This window comes from Eumetopias jubatus, unplaced genomic scaffold, assembly GCF_037043125.1.
Source record: "Eumetopias jubatus isolate StellerSeaLion01/CBP00866 unplaced genomic scaffold, mEumJub1_p1.0 scaffold_120, whole genome shotgun sequence".
Lineage (NCBI taxonomy): Eukaryota > Metazoa > Chordata > Mammalia > Carnivora > Otariidae > Eumetopias > Eumetopias jubatus.
The window spans coordinates 324,686-340,262 of NW_028274926.1; the positions used below are offsets into that span (position 1 = coordinate 324,686).

Here is a 15,577-nt window from a genome sequence, read left to right on the forward strand (position 1 = left end):
AGCAGCCTGCACACCCATTGCTCTGTCGGTACCAAGTGGCCATTTGAGGCTTGAGATTTGTCTCCAGGCAGATCTGGCTAACATCCCCATCACCTAATCCTCTTTAGCCATGTTGCCTTGGAATGGTTACTTAAAATACCAGCCAGGCTTTCCCCATTTCTAAATTGAGGGTATTACCATTCATCCCATGGGGTGATTTTCAGATGTGATTAAAAAAAAATGAGCAGAAACCAATTAGTGTGGTGCTCAGGTGTGGTCGAAGTCCAATCAAGGATTGCTGTTATCACTGGTATTCTCCTTGCACCAACATTCCTCATTGTTTCTCAGCTCCCTAACCATGGATGTTCTCTCCCCGCCTTGTGGTCAGACCTGTCCCTGCCCTCTGGCCCCTCCCTCCCTTCCTCCTGCCTGTCATCATTACCTGCAGGTGCCTCAGGGAAGCAGAAGCTCAGATCCTAACCTGCCCTCTGCCACCAACCAGGCAGTCTCCTCCCAGCAAGTGCATCTAGGAGGTCACCCTCAGTTTCTTTCCAGGTAGGAAGAAGAACCATGCTGGGTCTCCTTGCCATCCTGTGCACTCTCCTGTTTCCTGGTAAGTCCAGACACACTCCCCCCGTGCAGGGTACCCTGAGGCTCCTGGCCATCCGTGTCTCACCACTGTCCTCTCCTCCCCCTGGCAGGTGGTGGAGCAGGGCTCAAGCTGGATCAGCCTGCTTTGGTGGTGGCGCGCTTGCGCTTGGACAGCTCAGCCACCCTGCCATGCAAAGTAGACACCTCGGTCAGCTACGTCCACTGGTACCGCCACCAGGAGGGTACGGCCCCCAAGAGGCTCCTCTACCTAGACATGTCCAGGTCCTTTGTGAAGAGGGATTTTCCCATGAAAGCGGACAAAGTCAATGCCAAGAAGGGCAGGGAGAGCAACAGCTGTACTCTGTCGGTGCTGAACCTGGAGAAGAGCGACGAGGGCGTGTACTACTGCGCTGCCTGGGAAGTGCACAGCCCTGTGCTCTCACCAGGTCCCTGAGCAAAAAGGTCTCTGTCTCCCAGGGCGCTCCATGCCCCGCACCTCCCACTGGCTCTGGGTCCCTGGGGTTGCCCTGGGGTCAGCCCTCAGCACCCCGGACTCTCGCTTTCCGCGGGTCCACTGCACAGAACCCTGCAGGCTAAGGAGCTGCGCAGTCTGACGCAGACCCAGGGAGCTGTCCAGTCGGGAGGGACTTTTCTAAAGATCGTCCAGCGCAGCGTTTCTGAAGCCCTTGGAGCAGAATCTGTTGAAACACTATTTTGGATATCTCGCAGTAAATAAAAATAACCCTAGAATTTTATTTGTTTCTTTAACGTTTTTTTTTTAAATGTAATAGTTAGAAAATATGTCTCAAATTGTGACATACATTTATTTCTACTGAACAGAGCTGTGACAGACTGGTGATTGAAGATTCTGGCCATCGCCAATGAAGAATGTGAGAATAAAGTATTGTGAAAATCATTCCAGAGAGATGTACCATAAAATGATTGAAAACTGAGATTGGAAGTCACCTTCTGATTCCATTTTCTAAGTTGCTGCCCTGCCCACTGCTAGTTACTTTACAGTGGAGAATCAGGGATCAAAAGCACATCTCACAACTCAGCATCCTCATACACTGGCAAGCTTGGTGCTCAACTCCTATGGGGGGACATGATCCTCAGGCAGGTTGATGCATCAACCTCGGATGAGCCCGGGGCCTACAGCCTTCCACTTCTCCTTGAATGCTACTCCATATGGGATTTGGGGGCCCAATTCCCTGGACCTCTGTTACCGCCTCTGTAAAATGGGTGTTTTACCTGCCACAATTGTGTGACTGATTTCTGTTAAAGCAAAATTGTACAAATAAGATACCAATATGTTTACTAACTTCTTATAAAGTTTGTCAACTTCTTGAGAAAAAAAAAGAAAGAAAAGAAAAGCTATATTACTGATTCTCCAGTCCCAAACAGGAAAACACCTGCTGCCATATGTGGGGAAGAAGAAAAAGCTCTCTTAGGAGGTCTAAGCTGAATTAATTGTATTTTCAATCAAAGAATCAAATTTTATGTACACTTAATAGGATTGGTAAACATGATTATTGAAAGGAAAGTCCAAAACACCTATTATAATTTCGTTACAGAGAAATTAGCTAAATATGAAGACACTGTCATGAGAAGTCCTCCCAAGTCAATTTAAATCTCAGTTTGCAACATGGGTCTATAGTGCCTTTGAGTTACAGCCTGAGAGGACAATGGTCTTGTGCATGGAGAAAACAACCCCTATGTGGAGAGAACAACAAATCATATTTGGAGTCATTTCCTCCTCCTGCCCTTCTCCTTGAGGATATGGTGAGCTTCACCAAGGACACTTCAACCACACACAGTAAAGCCAAACCAGCCAGAGACCAATAAGCCCTCCCATCCTAAGTAAACGTTTGCTAATTAAATGGTTGTTTAAATGGCTGATTCTAACAACACTGAAAGCATCTTGTTAGAATGTACAGGACCAAGTACAGTGGTGATTCCATTAATGTCTGTTGAAGTGAGATTGATATTTTGACTATTAGAAAGGGGCTCACATTACCTCACAGGTGGGGGATTTCGCATAGGTGGATGCTTGAAATATCCTGATGATTTGGGCTCAACTCATTTATTTCACTCCTGAGGTGGGTGAGACACAATGATTTTGAGTAATAGAAACAACATTATATTATGAAATTGATGCTGAAAAAAGTCTAAGAACTCTCAAAAAATCAGTTTTCATAGTTATATTATCCATTCTCAGTTGATCTCAGTTGATCACAGACACTAGTAGTGGGCAAAGTGTCATGTCTGTTACATGAGAGTCATCTTCTAAAAATCACAATTCTAAAAATTTCTGGGAACACCTGGAAATCTATGCTGATTGTTTTGTGTTGGGTGTTCTTTATGTTCCACCCCCAGAACGGGTTCAGGGACACCATCTTGGGTAGAGGAAAGGGCACAACTTGGAGAGGTCATTCTAAACATTGGGATCAGTAGAGTTTTTACTATGTTACTTCCATACCCTAATTGACTCATGGAAAACCTGTATGGCTTTTGATTTTTATTTTAAAATTTATTGTTAAAAAGAATTCACATGTTACTTAATATTAAAATTCTTGTATATTATTGAACACTTAGACACACCATGTGAAGTCTGATGGTTAGAAATGTGTGTAATAGCCTCTGTCTTGACCACTATTTCTCCCCTCTTCTCCAACAACCTTTGCTTCTTTTACAAAACAAAATCTTGTTTTCTCTGCTGATTCCTACTGACTCCATCTGCCAAGTTAGAGACCAGGTTCATACTTGGAGAGCTCAAAGTAACTTCTTCAGTTGAGTGGGTCTTTTCCCCAGTGAAGGACAGATACCAGGTACTGTAGACAGTGGCAACAATGCTGAGTCTTCTAGTAACACTGTACTTAATTTCCTTAGTTTCTTTACATCTCTTTTGTCCACATGCAGATGAGCAAATGAGATCATCCCAAGCAGAATTGCACACAACCATAGTTTTTTTCAACACAGTTGTTTGGCACTTTTATTGCCTGAAAACATGATCTGCTACCATTCATGGAAATTTGCTAGAAAATCAGCCTCACATGTTCATCTGGAGACTGAGAGGAAGATAGGCTTTCAAGTAGGACCCTGTGTGTCCCCTGCTGTGGGGGGACAGATTTCTCCCCTAGGCAAAGAACAAGAATGGATGCTGGGAGGCACAAAGGATGGATACTGTGAAATCTCCTATTTCCTCCTCAGCATCAATGCTCCACTTTTCTCCCCATTGCTCTGTGCCCCAGGAACCTAACCCCTGTGGATTACAGTAATGGGAATCTTTGCTCTAATTTCCAATGGAAAGTTGGCAAATGGAATTTGAAGTTCAAAGAACCATCACAATGTCACCTGACAAAAGTATTTCTTCTTGGGCACTAGGTTTCCAAGCCTGTGGATCCAGGGCCCTGGGAAAAAAGAAACACATTCCTCCAGTGGGTTGAGTGGTATAAAAGAGAATTACTTCTCCCACATGCACCTCTCATTCCTGAGCATAAACCTCTGGGTACGGCAGGAGTTGTCACTATATGTTTGCCCCTGTGAGGATGCAGGCCTCCTTCAGAGAGGGAGCCCTAAGCTCACTCTCTCCCACTTCTCAGTCTCTTGCTGCTACTTCCATTAGCTGCTCCCAAACAGCAACCAGAGAATAAGGAAAACCATGAGGGTCCACCTCGTAATGCCCAGGGCAAGGTAAAGAGAAGTAGACTGTCCATCTGGAGGAACAAAAGAATAAAAATCAACTAGACAGTCAAATAAACAGGTTGTATTTGCCCCCAAATAAGTAAAACAAGTTGCAGAGTTGGGAGATTTTATCTGGTTCCTTTCATTTCTCATTACACAAAGCCATCAAAGTCCCATCTCTAACAGACCAGGATGTGCCCTGTTCCCTCAGTAAGAAAACAGGAAACTGGAAAAGTGTTGAGAGATTATCATTACATGTTGTGCTTTTCTAGTTGACGAATTTAGTAGAGAGGAGCATGTAGATTATTTCTAATGCTTTTGTTCTTCAGTTAAATCAGGGATTCTGAGGTATTTGCCAATTTATTAGAGGTAAGTCATCATCACCTAAGTAGAATAAAATAAATAAAGAGATCTCTATCTCTGTGTAGAAGAATGATTATAGGGCTTTATGAATCAATATTATGATGAATTCAATTCTGTGTTCTTGATGTTCTTTAATACAGTAAACAAGTGTGCAGTAGTGAACCAATCTTAACTCTTATGAAAAGAAAGTAGAGAAATGCCTGCCATTTTCATGTCAACTAAAATCCAGCCTCTCACGTTTATTATAATTGTTCTATCATTTCTGTCCTTCCTTCATCTACTTTCCTGCCATTTATTAGTCAACATTTAAATGTTTCACTCACAAATTGATCATTCCTATCTATTGTGAGTTCTGTCACCTTTAATTTTTTAACTTCTAAATTTAAGTTACCGAATAGTTACCAAAAATCTGTAGTTATATTCTGAAAGTGGTAGAATTAGTATTTGTAATCCACATGTCAACAGATTACTTTGATTGCTTTCCTTTGCTCAAAGAAAAAGAATTAAGTTCTTTTGAAATTTAATAAACAATGTTCTGATAAGATTTTAATAATAGCTATTTTTTTAAATGGGCAGAAGACATGAACAGACATTTTTCCAAAGAAGACATCCAAATGGCCAACAGGCACATGAAAAAGTGCTCAACATCGCTCGGCATCAGGGAAATCCAAATCAAAACCTCAATGAGATACCACCTCACACCCGTCAGAATGGCTAAAATTAACAAGTCAGGGAACGACAGATGTTGGCGGGGATGTGGAGAAAGGGGAACCCTCCTACACTGTTGGTGGGAATGCAAGCTGGTGCAACCACTCTGGAAAACAGTATGGAGGTTCCTCAAACAGTTGAAATTAGAGCTACCGTTCGATCCAGCAATTGCACTACTGGGTATTTACCACAAAGATACAAATGTAGGGACCCGAAGGGGTACGTGCACCCCAATGTTTATAGCAGCAATGTCCACAATAGCCAAACTGTGGAAAGAGCCAAGATGTCCATCAACAGATGAATGGATAAAGAAGATGTGGTATATATACACAATGGAATATTATGCAGCCATCAAAAGGAATGCGATCTTGCCATTTGCAACGACGTGGATGGAACTGGAGGGTGTTATGCTGAGTGAAATAAGTCAGTCAGAGAAAGACATGTATCATATTACCTCACTGATATGAGGAATTCTTAATCTCAGGAACAAACTGAGTGTTACTGGAGTGGTTGGGGGTGGGAGGGATGGGGTGGCTGGGTGATAGACATTGGGGTGTGTATGTGCTACGGTGAGCGCTGTGAATTGTGCAAGACTGTTGAATCACAGATCTGTACTTCTGAAACAAATAATGCAACATATTTTAAGAAAAAAGAGAAAGAAGAAGATAGCAGGAGAGGAAGAATGAAGGGGAGTAAGTCAGAGGGGGAGACGAACCATGAGAGATGATGGACTCTGAAAAACAAACTGAGGGTTCTAGAGGGGAGGAGGTAGGGGGATGGGTTAGCCTGGTGATGGGTATTAAAGAGGGCACATTCTGCATGGAGCACTGGGTGTTATGAACAAACAATGAATCATGGAACACTACATCAAAAACAAATGATGTAATATATGGTGATTAACATAACAATAAAAAAATTAAAAAAAATAATAGCTATTTTTTTTACTGAAACCTTCTGTACTAGGTAGGCAGTGTATTAAGCACTTTATATACTTCTTGTTATGTAATGCCTTAGTATCAGAAGAAAGGGAGTCTGACGGCTACTATTGTACCCCCACAGATGTCACTAAACCTGCTCTAAATGTCTGGTTTGACATAATTTCCTATTGATTTGCTTTCCTATTTAGAGACTCTGTTGAAATGGTCTGGTTATCTCAGAGAGAAGTAAGGTGCTCAGAGATTTTCAATAACTGTGAAAAGCTCAATCTAAAGGTGCTGGCAATGAATAAATTGGAACTCATATCCATTTAGCTGCCAGATAATATGCTACATGTTGAGTCTGTTGAGGAAATCATGTGATCATTAAAAAATCCTGCAGATACACTTATTTCATGGAAGAAAGAATCGATGCTTAGACAAGAACAGAAGGTGCAAGGGGGAAACTTTACATCCCATGGTATGGTGTGAGTCAGTGGTGGTGGGCTCAGGGTTGGTTATTGCACAAGATAGTTCTGACAAAGAGGGAGAATCCTAAAGACCAGCAGGACAAAGGCTGGAAGAATGTGAGAGGAAGACTGTAAGAACTAACTCCCCTCCTCCCATGTGTAGTGATATCATCATGAGAATGACCAGGAGACAGACAGAGAAACAAAGGATGAGGAATGTGCCAAAGGAGATTGTCCTAACTTGAAAGAGGCTGTTCCAACCCAGAGGAACCTATTTTCAGTTGGCAAGGTTAACACTTCCCTCCAATATCAGAATGAAGAAGAGATGACATATGTACATTATCAAAAATAATGACACTTCCTTCCCCTGCAACAAACCTGGAGTTGCAGCCTCTGTTTGGTGTTACCAGTGTGCCCTGCTCATGTGTGCCTATGTGAGGGGGCACAGTGGGGAACAAAATCCATCCCATGCCCACCCTCCTCTATACCCTGAGCAGAGCTGTGTCAGCTTGGAGAAAGAGTGACTTTTTCTAATTATTCTGCAAAAGCTGTGTCCTTTTTTATTTAGTTAAAACGGAGACTTCTGTGCTACAGACACTTTGTTCAGAAGGTAGTAACTACATAGTTATATAGACAAGATCCAGGGTTTTAAAAAACTTAATCTATGAAGCTTTCTGACTCTAAAAAAGATAAACTAATCTACAAAAAGTGTTGTCCAAGAACCAATGAAAATACTATTGTTTGAACCTAGGAACCAAATTTTACAATTCAAATCCTTGAGAGAAACTGACAGTCGTGAGAAATGCAGTAAAACAGCAACAACAAAAGCCAGCATTTGCATAGACCCCAGGGGCCCCAGACTGTGGAGTGAGAGGAGGGGGTCAGCTGGAGCATCCAGAGTTGACTTCTGTGGAGCAGAGTTGCTCCCACCCAGCCAGTAACTGCTGTGAGATTATGAGATGAGAAATCCAAGATGCTTAGCATCCAGCCTGGAGGAGGACTCAGTAATATCATCAGTACTTCTTTTAATTTTCACATCTGTCTCTACACCTTACCATGAAATAATTGGGAAAATTAATTTAGAAAAGTCTCCCTTGAGGCACATTTACAATATTTCTATCTGCACTAGATATACCTGTGTCTATGTCTCTGTCAGTCTTTGTCTTCATTTCTGTCTCTCTCTCCATATCTCTCTGTCTACATATCTGTGTTTATATCTCTGTCTCACTCTCTCTCTCTTCACAGTTAGTAGCCAAAATGACACAACTGAAATATCTATATCCAAAGTAGAAAAAAGGATAATTACATTTATGTACCATACTCAACATTGCACCTGCCACCTTAGTCATTTATTGGTACCAAAAAAATGAATCAGACTTTGGGTATCTGATACATATTTGGTCTCTTATAACACCTGCTTAGAGGCAATATGAGAACAATAAATAGGAAGCACTGAGACATCCTGTCTCCTCTACTGCAATTATTTTATACAGTCCACAGAACACAGTAGATGAAACCACGTGCAAATGTACAAAATATCAGAGGAGCCAGACAGTCAGCCCAAAGAACCTCTCTTCAGTTCTGGACTCTCATCCTTTCCACATGGGCAACCTCAGCCCTAGTTCCAGCCTTAGCCTCAGCCTCCACTCTGTGCTCCCTGACAGGTACTTCAGTCCCAAAATCAAGGGGAAAAGAAGCAGACAGTCACCAACTATGCCTGCAGGATATCAGCCTTCCTGCTCCAACTTCCCATTGACCTGATGGTCTCCTGATGAGAGCTTCTGTCTGGGGTTGTTGAGAACAGCCTGAGTCAGGAACCATCAGTTCTTTTTCCTGAGAGAGTTCTAGGGAGTATGGATGGTACAGGCTGCATAACAAGGGACTTGAAATGGAGGGAGTGCGGGTGACTGTGATCATAGACCTGACTGTGAGGGTCAGATGCAGCACCAAATGAAGGAAGATGAATGCAAGTGCTGCTGGGATACAAGTGCTCCCAAAGGAGGACCTATGTCTCTGATGTCTGTGACCTTGCCAGGGTCTGCACATGCCTTGTCTCTAGTGCAGCCTCCGTACACCTTTGCTGAATTAATGTGTGAATCAATGAATCTCAGGAAGCATTATTGAGGAATAATATTTAGAGTATTTCCTGTAATGAATCCTAAGCATGCATTCTAGAACCTTGATAGAAATATATACACAGACACCTCTGTAAATACATACATACATACATATGTACTTAGACACATATACATATTTTTATTGCATAGTGGTATAAATATATTATGTTATAAAAAGTACATATGGACGAAATAAAGTATCTTATTTAAGATTGTGGGTTCTAGATATAGATCCTCTGGTGCAAATTACTGTTCTGCTACTTGTTCATGTCAGACCTTTGATAAAATTCCTGGTGTGTCAAAAGCCTCCCTTCTCTCGTCTGAAAGTTGGAAACAATAAAAGCACCAACTTAGTAGACTTTGTGAAGATTAAATGAGATAATAGAACCAATGTGTTTGTAGCACAACACCTACCATGTAGAAATACCTTCAATATTGTGAGCTATTAATGTTATGAAAAATAAAGAAAATAAAAATCTCTATTTTTGAAAGTATTTAAAATAATGAATAAAAGATAAATTCTGCCTTTGTTTACTTCTCTGTTTGAAATAATTCATGAAGAGAAAACACATTTTTTCATGAATGTGTCTGAAGTGACCATTTATCTCCCTTCTTGGCTCCTAGCATTTGAAACACTCGTTTATGTCCAGGAAATTCTCTACCTTATGAATCTTAGTGAAAGAATGAATTCATTCCCAGTATAGGGAGGAAAAATGTCAGATACTGTTTCTCAGCCTTCCTTTTTTTATTTTCTTTTTTTTAAAATTATGTTATGTTAGTCATCATACAGTACATCATTAGTTTTTGATGTAGTGGTCCATGATTCATTGTTTGCCTGTAACACCCAGTGCTCCATGCAATACGTGTCCTCCTTAAGACCCATCACTGGGCTAACCCATCCCCCTACCCCCACGCCTCTAAAACTCTCAGTTTGTTTCTCGGAGTCCATAGTCTCTCATGGTTCATCTCCCCCTCCGATTTCCCCCCTTTCATTTTTCCCTTCCTTCTCCTAATGTCCTCCATGCTGTTCCTTATGTTCCATAAATAAGTGAAACCATATGATAATTGACTTTCTCTGCTTGACTTATTTCACTTAGTATAATCTCCTCCAATCCCATCCATGTTGATGTAGAAGTTAGGTATTCATCCTTTCTGATAGTTGAGTAATATTCCATTGTATAAATGGACCACATCTTATTCATTCATCTGTTGAAGGGTATCTCAGCTTTTCCCAGTTTGGGTATTGTGGACCTTGCTTCTATGAACATTGGGGTGCATATGGCCCTTCTTTTCACTACATCTGTGTCTTTGGGGTAAATACCCAGGAGTGCAATTGCTGGGTCATAGGGTAGCTCAATTTTTAATTTTTTGAGGCACCTCCACACTGTTTTCCAAAGTGGCTGTACCAACTTGCTTTCCCACCAACAGTGTAACAGGGTTCCCCTTTCTCCACAACCTCTCCAACATTTGTTGTTTCTTGCCTTGTCAATTTCTGCTATTCTAACTGGTGTAAGGTGGTATCTCAATGTGGTTTTAATTTGAATTTCCCTGATGGCCAATGATGATGACCATTTTTTCATGTGTCTGTTAGCCATTTGTACGTCTTCTTTGGAGAAGTGTCTGTTCATGTCTTCTGCCCATTTTTTGACTTAATTTGTTTTTTGGGTGTTGTGTTTGAGAAGTTCTTTATAGATCTTGGATATCGGCTCTTTGTTGGTAGTGCCATTTGTAAATATCTTCTCCCATTCTGTGGGTTGCCTCTTTGTTTTGTTGACTGTTTCCTTTGCTGGGCAGAAGCTTTTTATCTTGATGAAGTCCCAAAAGTTCATTTTCTCTTTTGTTTCCCTTGCCTTTGGAGATGTGTCTTGAAAGAAGTTTCTATGGCTGATGTCAAAGAGGTTACTGCCTATGTTCTCCTCTAGGATGTTGATGGATTTCTTTCTCACATTGAGTCTTTCATCCACTTTGAGTTTATTTTTGTGTATGGTGTTAGAGAATGGTCTAGTTTCATTCTTCTGCATGTGGCTGTCCAATTTTCCTAGCATCATTTTTTGAAGAGACTGTCTTTTTTCCATTGCATATTTTTTCCTGCTTTGTCAAAGATTATTTGACCATAGAGTTGAGGGACCATATCTGGGCTCTCTATTCTGTTCCATTGGTCTATGTGTCTGTTTTTGTGCCGGTACCATGCTGTCTTGGTGATCACAGCATTGTAATATAGCTTGAAATCAGGCAATGTGATGCCCCCCACTTTGTTTTTCTTTTTCAACATTTCCTTGGCAATTCAGGGTCTTTTCTGATTCCATACAAATTTTAGGATTGTTTGTTCCAGCACTTTGAAAAATGCCATTGGTATTTTGATCAGGATGGCGTGGAAAGTATAGATTGCTCTAGGCAGCATAGACATTTAAACAATGTTTATTCCTCCGATCCATGAGCATGGAATATTTTTCCATCTTTTTGTGTCTTCTTCAATTTCTTTCATGAGTGTTCTGTAGTCAGATCCTTTACCTCTTTGGTTAGGTTTATTCCGAGGTATCTTATGGTTTTTGGTGCTATTGTAAATGGAATCGATTCTCTAATTTCTCTTTCTATAGTTACATTGTTAGTGTATAAGAAAGCAACTGATTTCTGTGCATTGATTTTGTATCCTGCCACATTACAGAATTGCTATATCAGTTCTAGTAATTTAGGGGTGGAGTCTTTTGGGTTTTCCACATAAAGTATCATGTCATCTGCGAAGAGAGAGAGTTTGACTTCTTCTTTGCCATTCTGAATAGCTTTTATTTCTTTTTGTTGTCTGATTGCGGTTGCTAGCACTTCTAGTACTATATTGAACAATAGTGGTGAGAGTGGGCATCCTTGACGTGTTCCTGATCTTAAGGAAAGGCTCTCAGCTTTTCCCCATTGAGGATGATATTCGCTCTGGGTTTTTCATAGATGGGTTTTATGAACTTGAGGAATGCCCCCTCTATCCCTGTACTCTGAAAAGTTTTAATCAGGAAAGGATGCTGTATTTTGTCAAATGCTTTTTCTACTTCAATTGAGAGGACCATATGGTTCTTCTCTATCCTCTTATTAATGTGTCCTATCACATTGATTGATTTGTGAATGTTGGACCATCCTTGCATCCCTGGGATAAATCCCACTTGGTCGTGGTGGATAATCCTTTTAATGTACTGTTGGATCCTACTAGCTAGGATTTTGTTGAGGATTTTGGAATCCATATTCATCAGGAATATCTGTCTGAAATTCTCCTTTTTGATGTGGTCCTTGCCTGATTTGGGGATCAAGGTAATGCTGGCCTCATAGAATGAGTCTGGAAGCTTTCCTTCTATTTCTATTTTTTAAAACAGCTTCAGAACAGGTATTATTTCTCCTTTGAATGTTTGGTAGAATTCCCCAGGGACTCCATCAGGTCCTGGACTTGTTTTTTGGGAGGTTTTTGATCACTCTTTCAATCTTTTGACTGGTTATTGGTCTATTCAGATTGTCAATTTCTTCCTGTTTCAGTATTGATAGATTATAGGTTTCCAGGAAGGCATCCATTTCTTCCAGGTTGCTCAATTTTTTGGCATATAGTTGTTGACAATAATTTTTAATAATTGTTTCTATTTCCTTGGTTTTAGTTGTGATCTCTCACCTTTCGTCCATAATTTTATTAATTTGGATCCTTTCTCTTTTCTTTTGGAGAAGTCTGGCCAGTGGTTTATTGATCTTATTAATTCTTTCAAAGAACCAGCTTCTACTTTTGTTGATCTGCTCTACTGTATTTCTGGTTTCTAATTCATTGATTTCTGCTCTAATCTTAATTATTTCTCTTTTAATGTGTGGCTTAGGCATCATTTGTTGTTTTTTCTCCAGTTCTTTACGGTGTAAAGTTAGTTCGTGAATTTGGGATTTTTCTATTTTTTTGAGTGAGGCTTGGATGGCTATGTATTTCCCCCTTAGGACTGCCTTTGCAGTATCCTATAGGTTTTGGACTGATGTGTTTGTTCTCATTGGTTTCCATGAATTCTTTAACTTCTTTGATTTCCTGGTTGGCCCAGATACTTCTTGAGCAGAGTGGTCTTTAGCTTCCAAGTGTTTGAATTTCTTCCAATTTTTTTCTTGTGATTGAGTTCCAGTTTTAAAGCATTATGGTCTAAGAATATGCAGGGAATAATCTCAATCTTTTGGTATCCGTTGAGACCTGATTTGTGACCCAGTATGTGGTCTATTCTGGAAAAAGTTCTGTGTGCATTCGAGAAGAATAAGTATTCTCTTGTTTTGGGTGGAATGTTCTGTATATATCTATGAGGTCCATATGGTCCAGTGTGCCATTCAAAGCTCTTGTTTCTTTGTTGATTTTCTGCTTAGATGAGCTGTCTATTGCTGAGAGTGGAGTATTAAGGTCTCCTACTATTAACATATTATTATCAATATGACTCTTTATTTTGGTTAACAGTTGGCTTATGTAGATGGCTGCTCCCATGTTCAGGGCATAGATATTTACAGTTGTTAGATCTTCTTGTTGGATAGACAATTTAAGAATGATATAGTGTCCTTCTGTGTCTTTAACTACAGTCTTTAGGTTAAAATCTAATTTATCTGATATAAGAATTGCTACCCCAGCTTTCTTTTGAGGCCCATTGGCATGAAAGATGGTTCTCCTTCCCTTCACTTTCAGTCTGGTTGTATCTTTAGGTTCAAAATGAGTCTCTTGTAGACAGCATATGGATGGTCCTGTCTTTTTATCCAATCTGCAACCCTGTGCCGTTTTATGGGAGCATTTAGGCCATTCACATTGAGAATGATTATTGAAAGATATGATTTTATTGTCATCATATTGCCTGTGAAGTCCTTGTTTCTATAGATTGTCTCTGTAAATTTCTGTTGTATATCACTCTTGGGGTCTTTCTCCTTTTATAGAACCTCCCTTAATATTTCTTGCAGGCCAGCTTAGTGGTCACATATTCTTTTAGTTTTTGCCAGTCCTGGAAGCTCTGTATCTCTCCATCCATTCTAAATGACAGCCTTGCCAGATAAAGTATTCTTGGCTGCATGTTCTTCTCATTTAGTACCCTGACTATAACTTGCCAGCCCTTTCTGGCTTGCCAGGTCTCTGTGAATAGGTCTGACATTATTCTGATGTTCTTCCCTCTGTATGTAAGGAATCCCTTCCCCCCAACTGCCCTTTAGATGGTTTCCTTGGTTCTAAGATTTGCGAGTTTTACTATTACATGCCGGGGCGTTGGTCTGTTCTCCTTGATCTTGGGAGGGCTCCTCTCTGTCTCTAGGACACGAATGTTTGTTTCAATCCCCAGATTAGGGAAGTTCTCAGCTATGATTTGCTCAAATATACCTTCTAGTTCTCTCTCTCCACCCCCTCAGGGATCCCAATAATTCTGAGATTGGAATGTTTCATGGTGTCACTTATTTCTCTAATTCTGCTTTTCATGGATTTTAAGCTGTTTGTTCCTGACCTCCTCCTTTTCCTTCTTTTCTATCAGTTCGTCTTCTAGATCATTAATGTGTTATTCTGCCTCATTTATCCTAGCTGTTAGAGTATCTAGATTAGATTGGATCTCATTGATAGCATTTTTAAGTTCTGCCAGATCAGCTCTCATTTCTCCCCTTAGACAATCTGTGTCGCCATTAATCGTTTTCTCCATCCTAGCTATTGTCTTCATAACTATTATTCTGCAGTCTATTTCCAACATCTTGTTTATATCTACATCCATTTGTTCTGTGGCAGAGGTCACAGTCTCTGAGTCTTTCCTATTTTAGGAGTTCCTCCTCTTAGTCATTCTGTTGAGGGGTGGTTGAGGGAATGTACAGAGTCCAAATTATTGACCACAACCCAAGCAAGATGCACCTATTTTCTAGGGACCTTTAGGTTGTTGGCCTTTTTCTTCCATCCTGTCTTCTAGGGGAGGGGCTTGCTGCGCTGTTACTCAGGCAATCCTGTATGTGCAGAGTTGTCCTGTGGGGGGGATGGGTTCAGTTAAAACCCATTTGGGGGGGCTTTTGTTCTCTGGCAGTTTTCCCTAGCAGCTTTCCCCATCTCTTCTGAGAGTCAGAGCAGAAGTGACTGTATCTAAACCTCTGCCTCAGGATAGAGATCGCAGTCTGTTCTTCAGTGAACTCTCTGGGCCACATTGTCTCCATTTCTGTCTGTGCTGCTAAAAACAGCAGCGTCCTGGGTTGTGCACCCCACAGCAGCACTCTCAGCCCTCACTTCCAGGTCCAAAGTGTCTCTCCCTCTGTGCTTCTAAAACTGCCAGCCACCCCCAGCTCATTTTTTTAGAAGGGCTGGAGGACGGGCAGAGGGAGAGAGAGAGTCTTACGCACACTCCAAGCTCAGCACAAGCCCAGTGTGGGGCTCAATCTCAGGGCCCTGAGACCATGTCCTGAGCCAAAATCAAGAGTCAGATATTAACCAACTGAGCCACCCAGGTGCCCTAAATATTTGCTCTTCTGAAAGTTAATATTTATTAAACATGTAATATTTTAAAATTAAATTTCTGAGTCTCATTTAAATTTAAAGTCACTTAAAATGCTAAGTCTCAGCATCCAGAGACTCAGTATATGAGTAAGGTTCAGGCTGAGACAGGGAATCACTGCGTGCCATTTTTATAACATCTAAAAGAAATCCCTTGGGCGCCTGGGTGGCTCAGTTGGTTAAGCGACTGCCTTCGGCTCAGGTCATGATCCTGGAGTCCCAGGATCGAGTCCCACATCAGGCTCCCTGCTCAGCAGGGAGTCTGCT

At 41.0% G+C, this 15,577-nt stretch overlaps 1 gene segment (V, D, J or C); it reads left to right on the top strand.

Moving 5' to 3' along the window:
* The first annotated feature begins 432 nt into the window (after positions 1-432).
* LOC148161594 (T cell receptor gamma constant 2-like) overlaps positions 433-15,577 on the top strand; it is a 49,912-nt gene continuing 34,767 nt past the window's right edge. Inside the window, 2 exon segments of the C gene segment in view lie at positions 433-592; positions 681-991. Of these exon segments, the coding sequence occupies positions 550-592; positions 681-991 (354 nt within the window).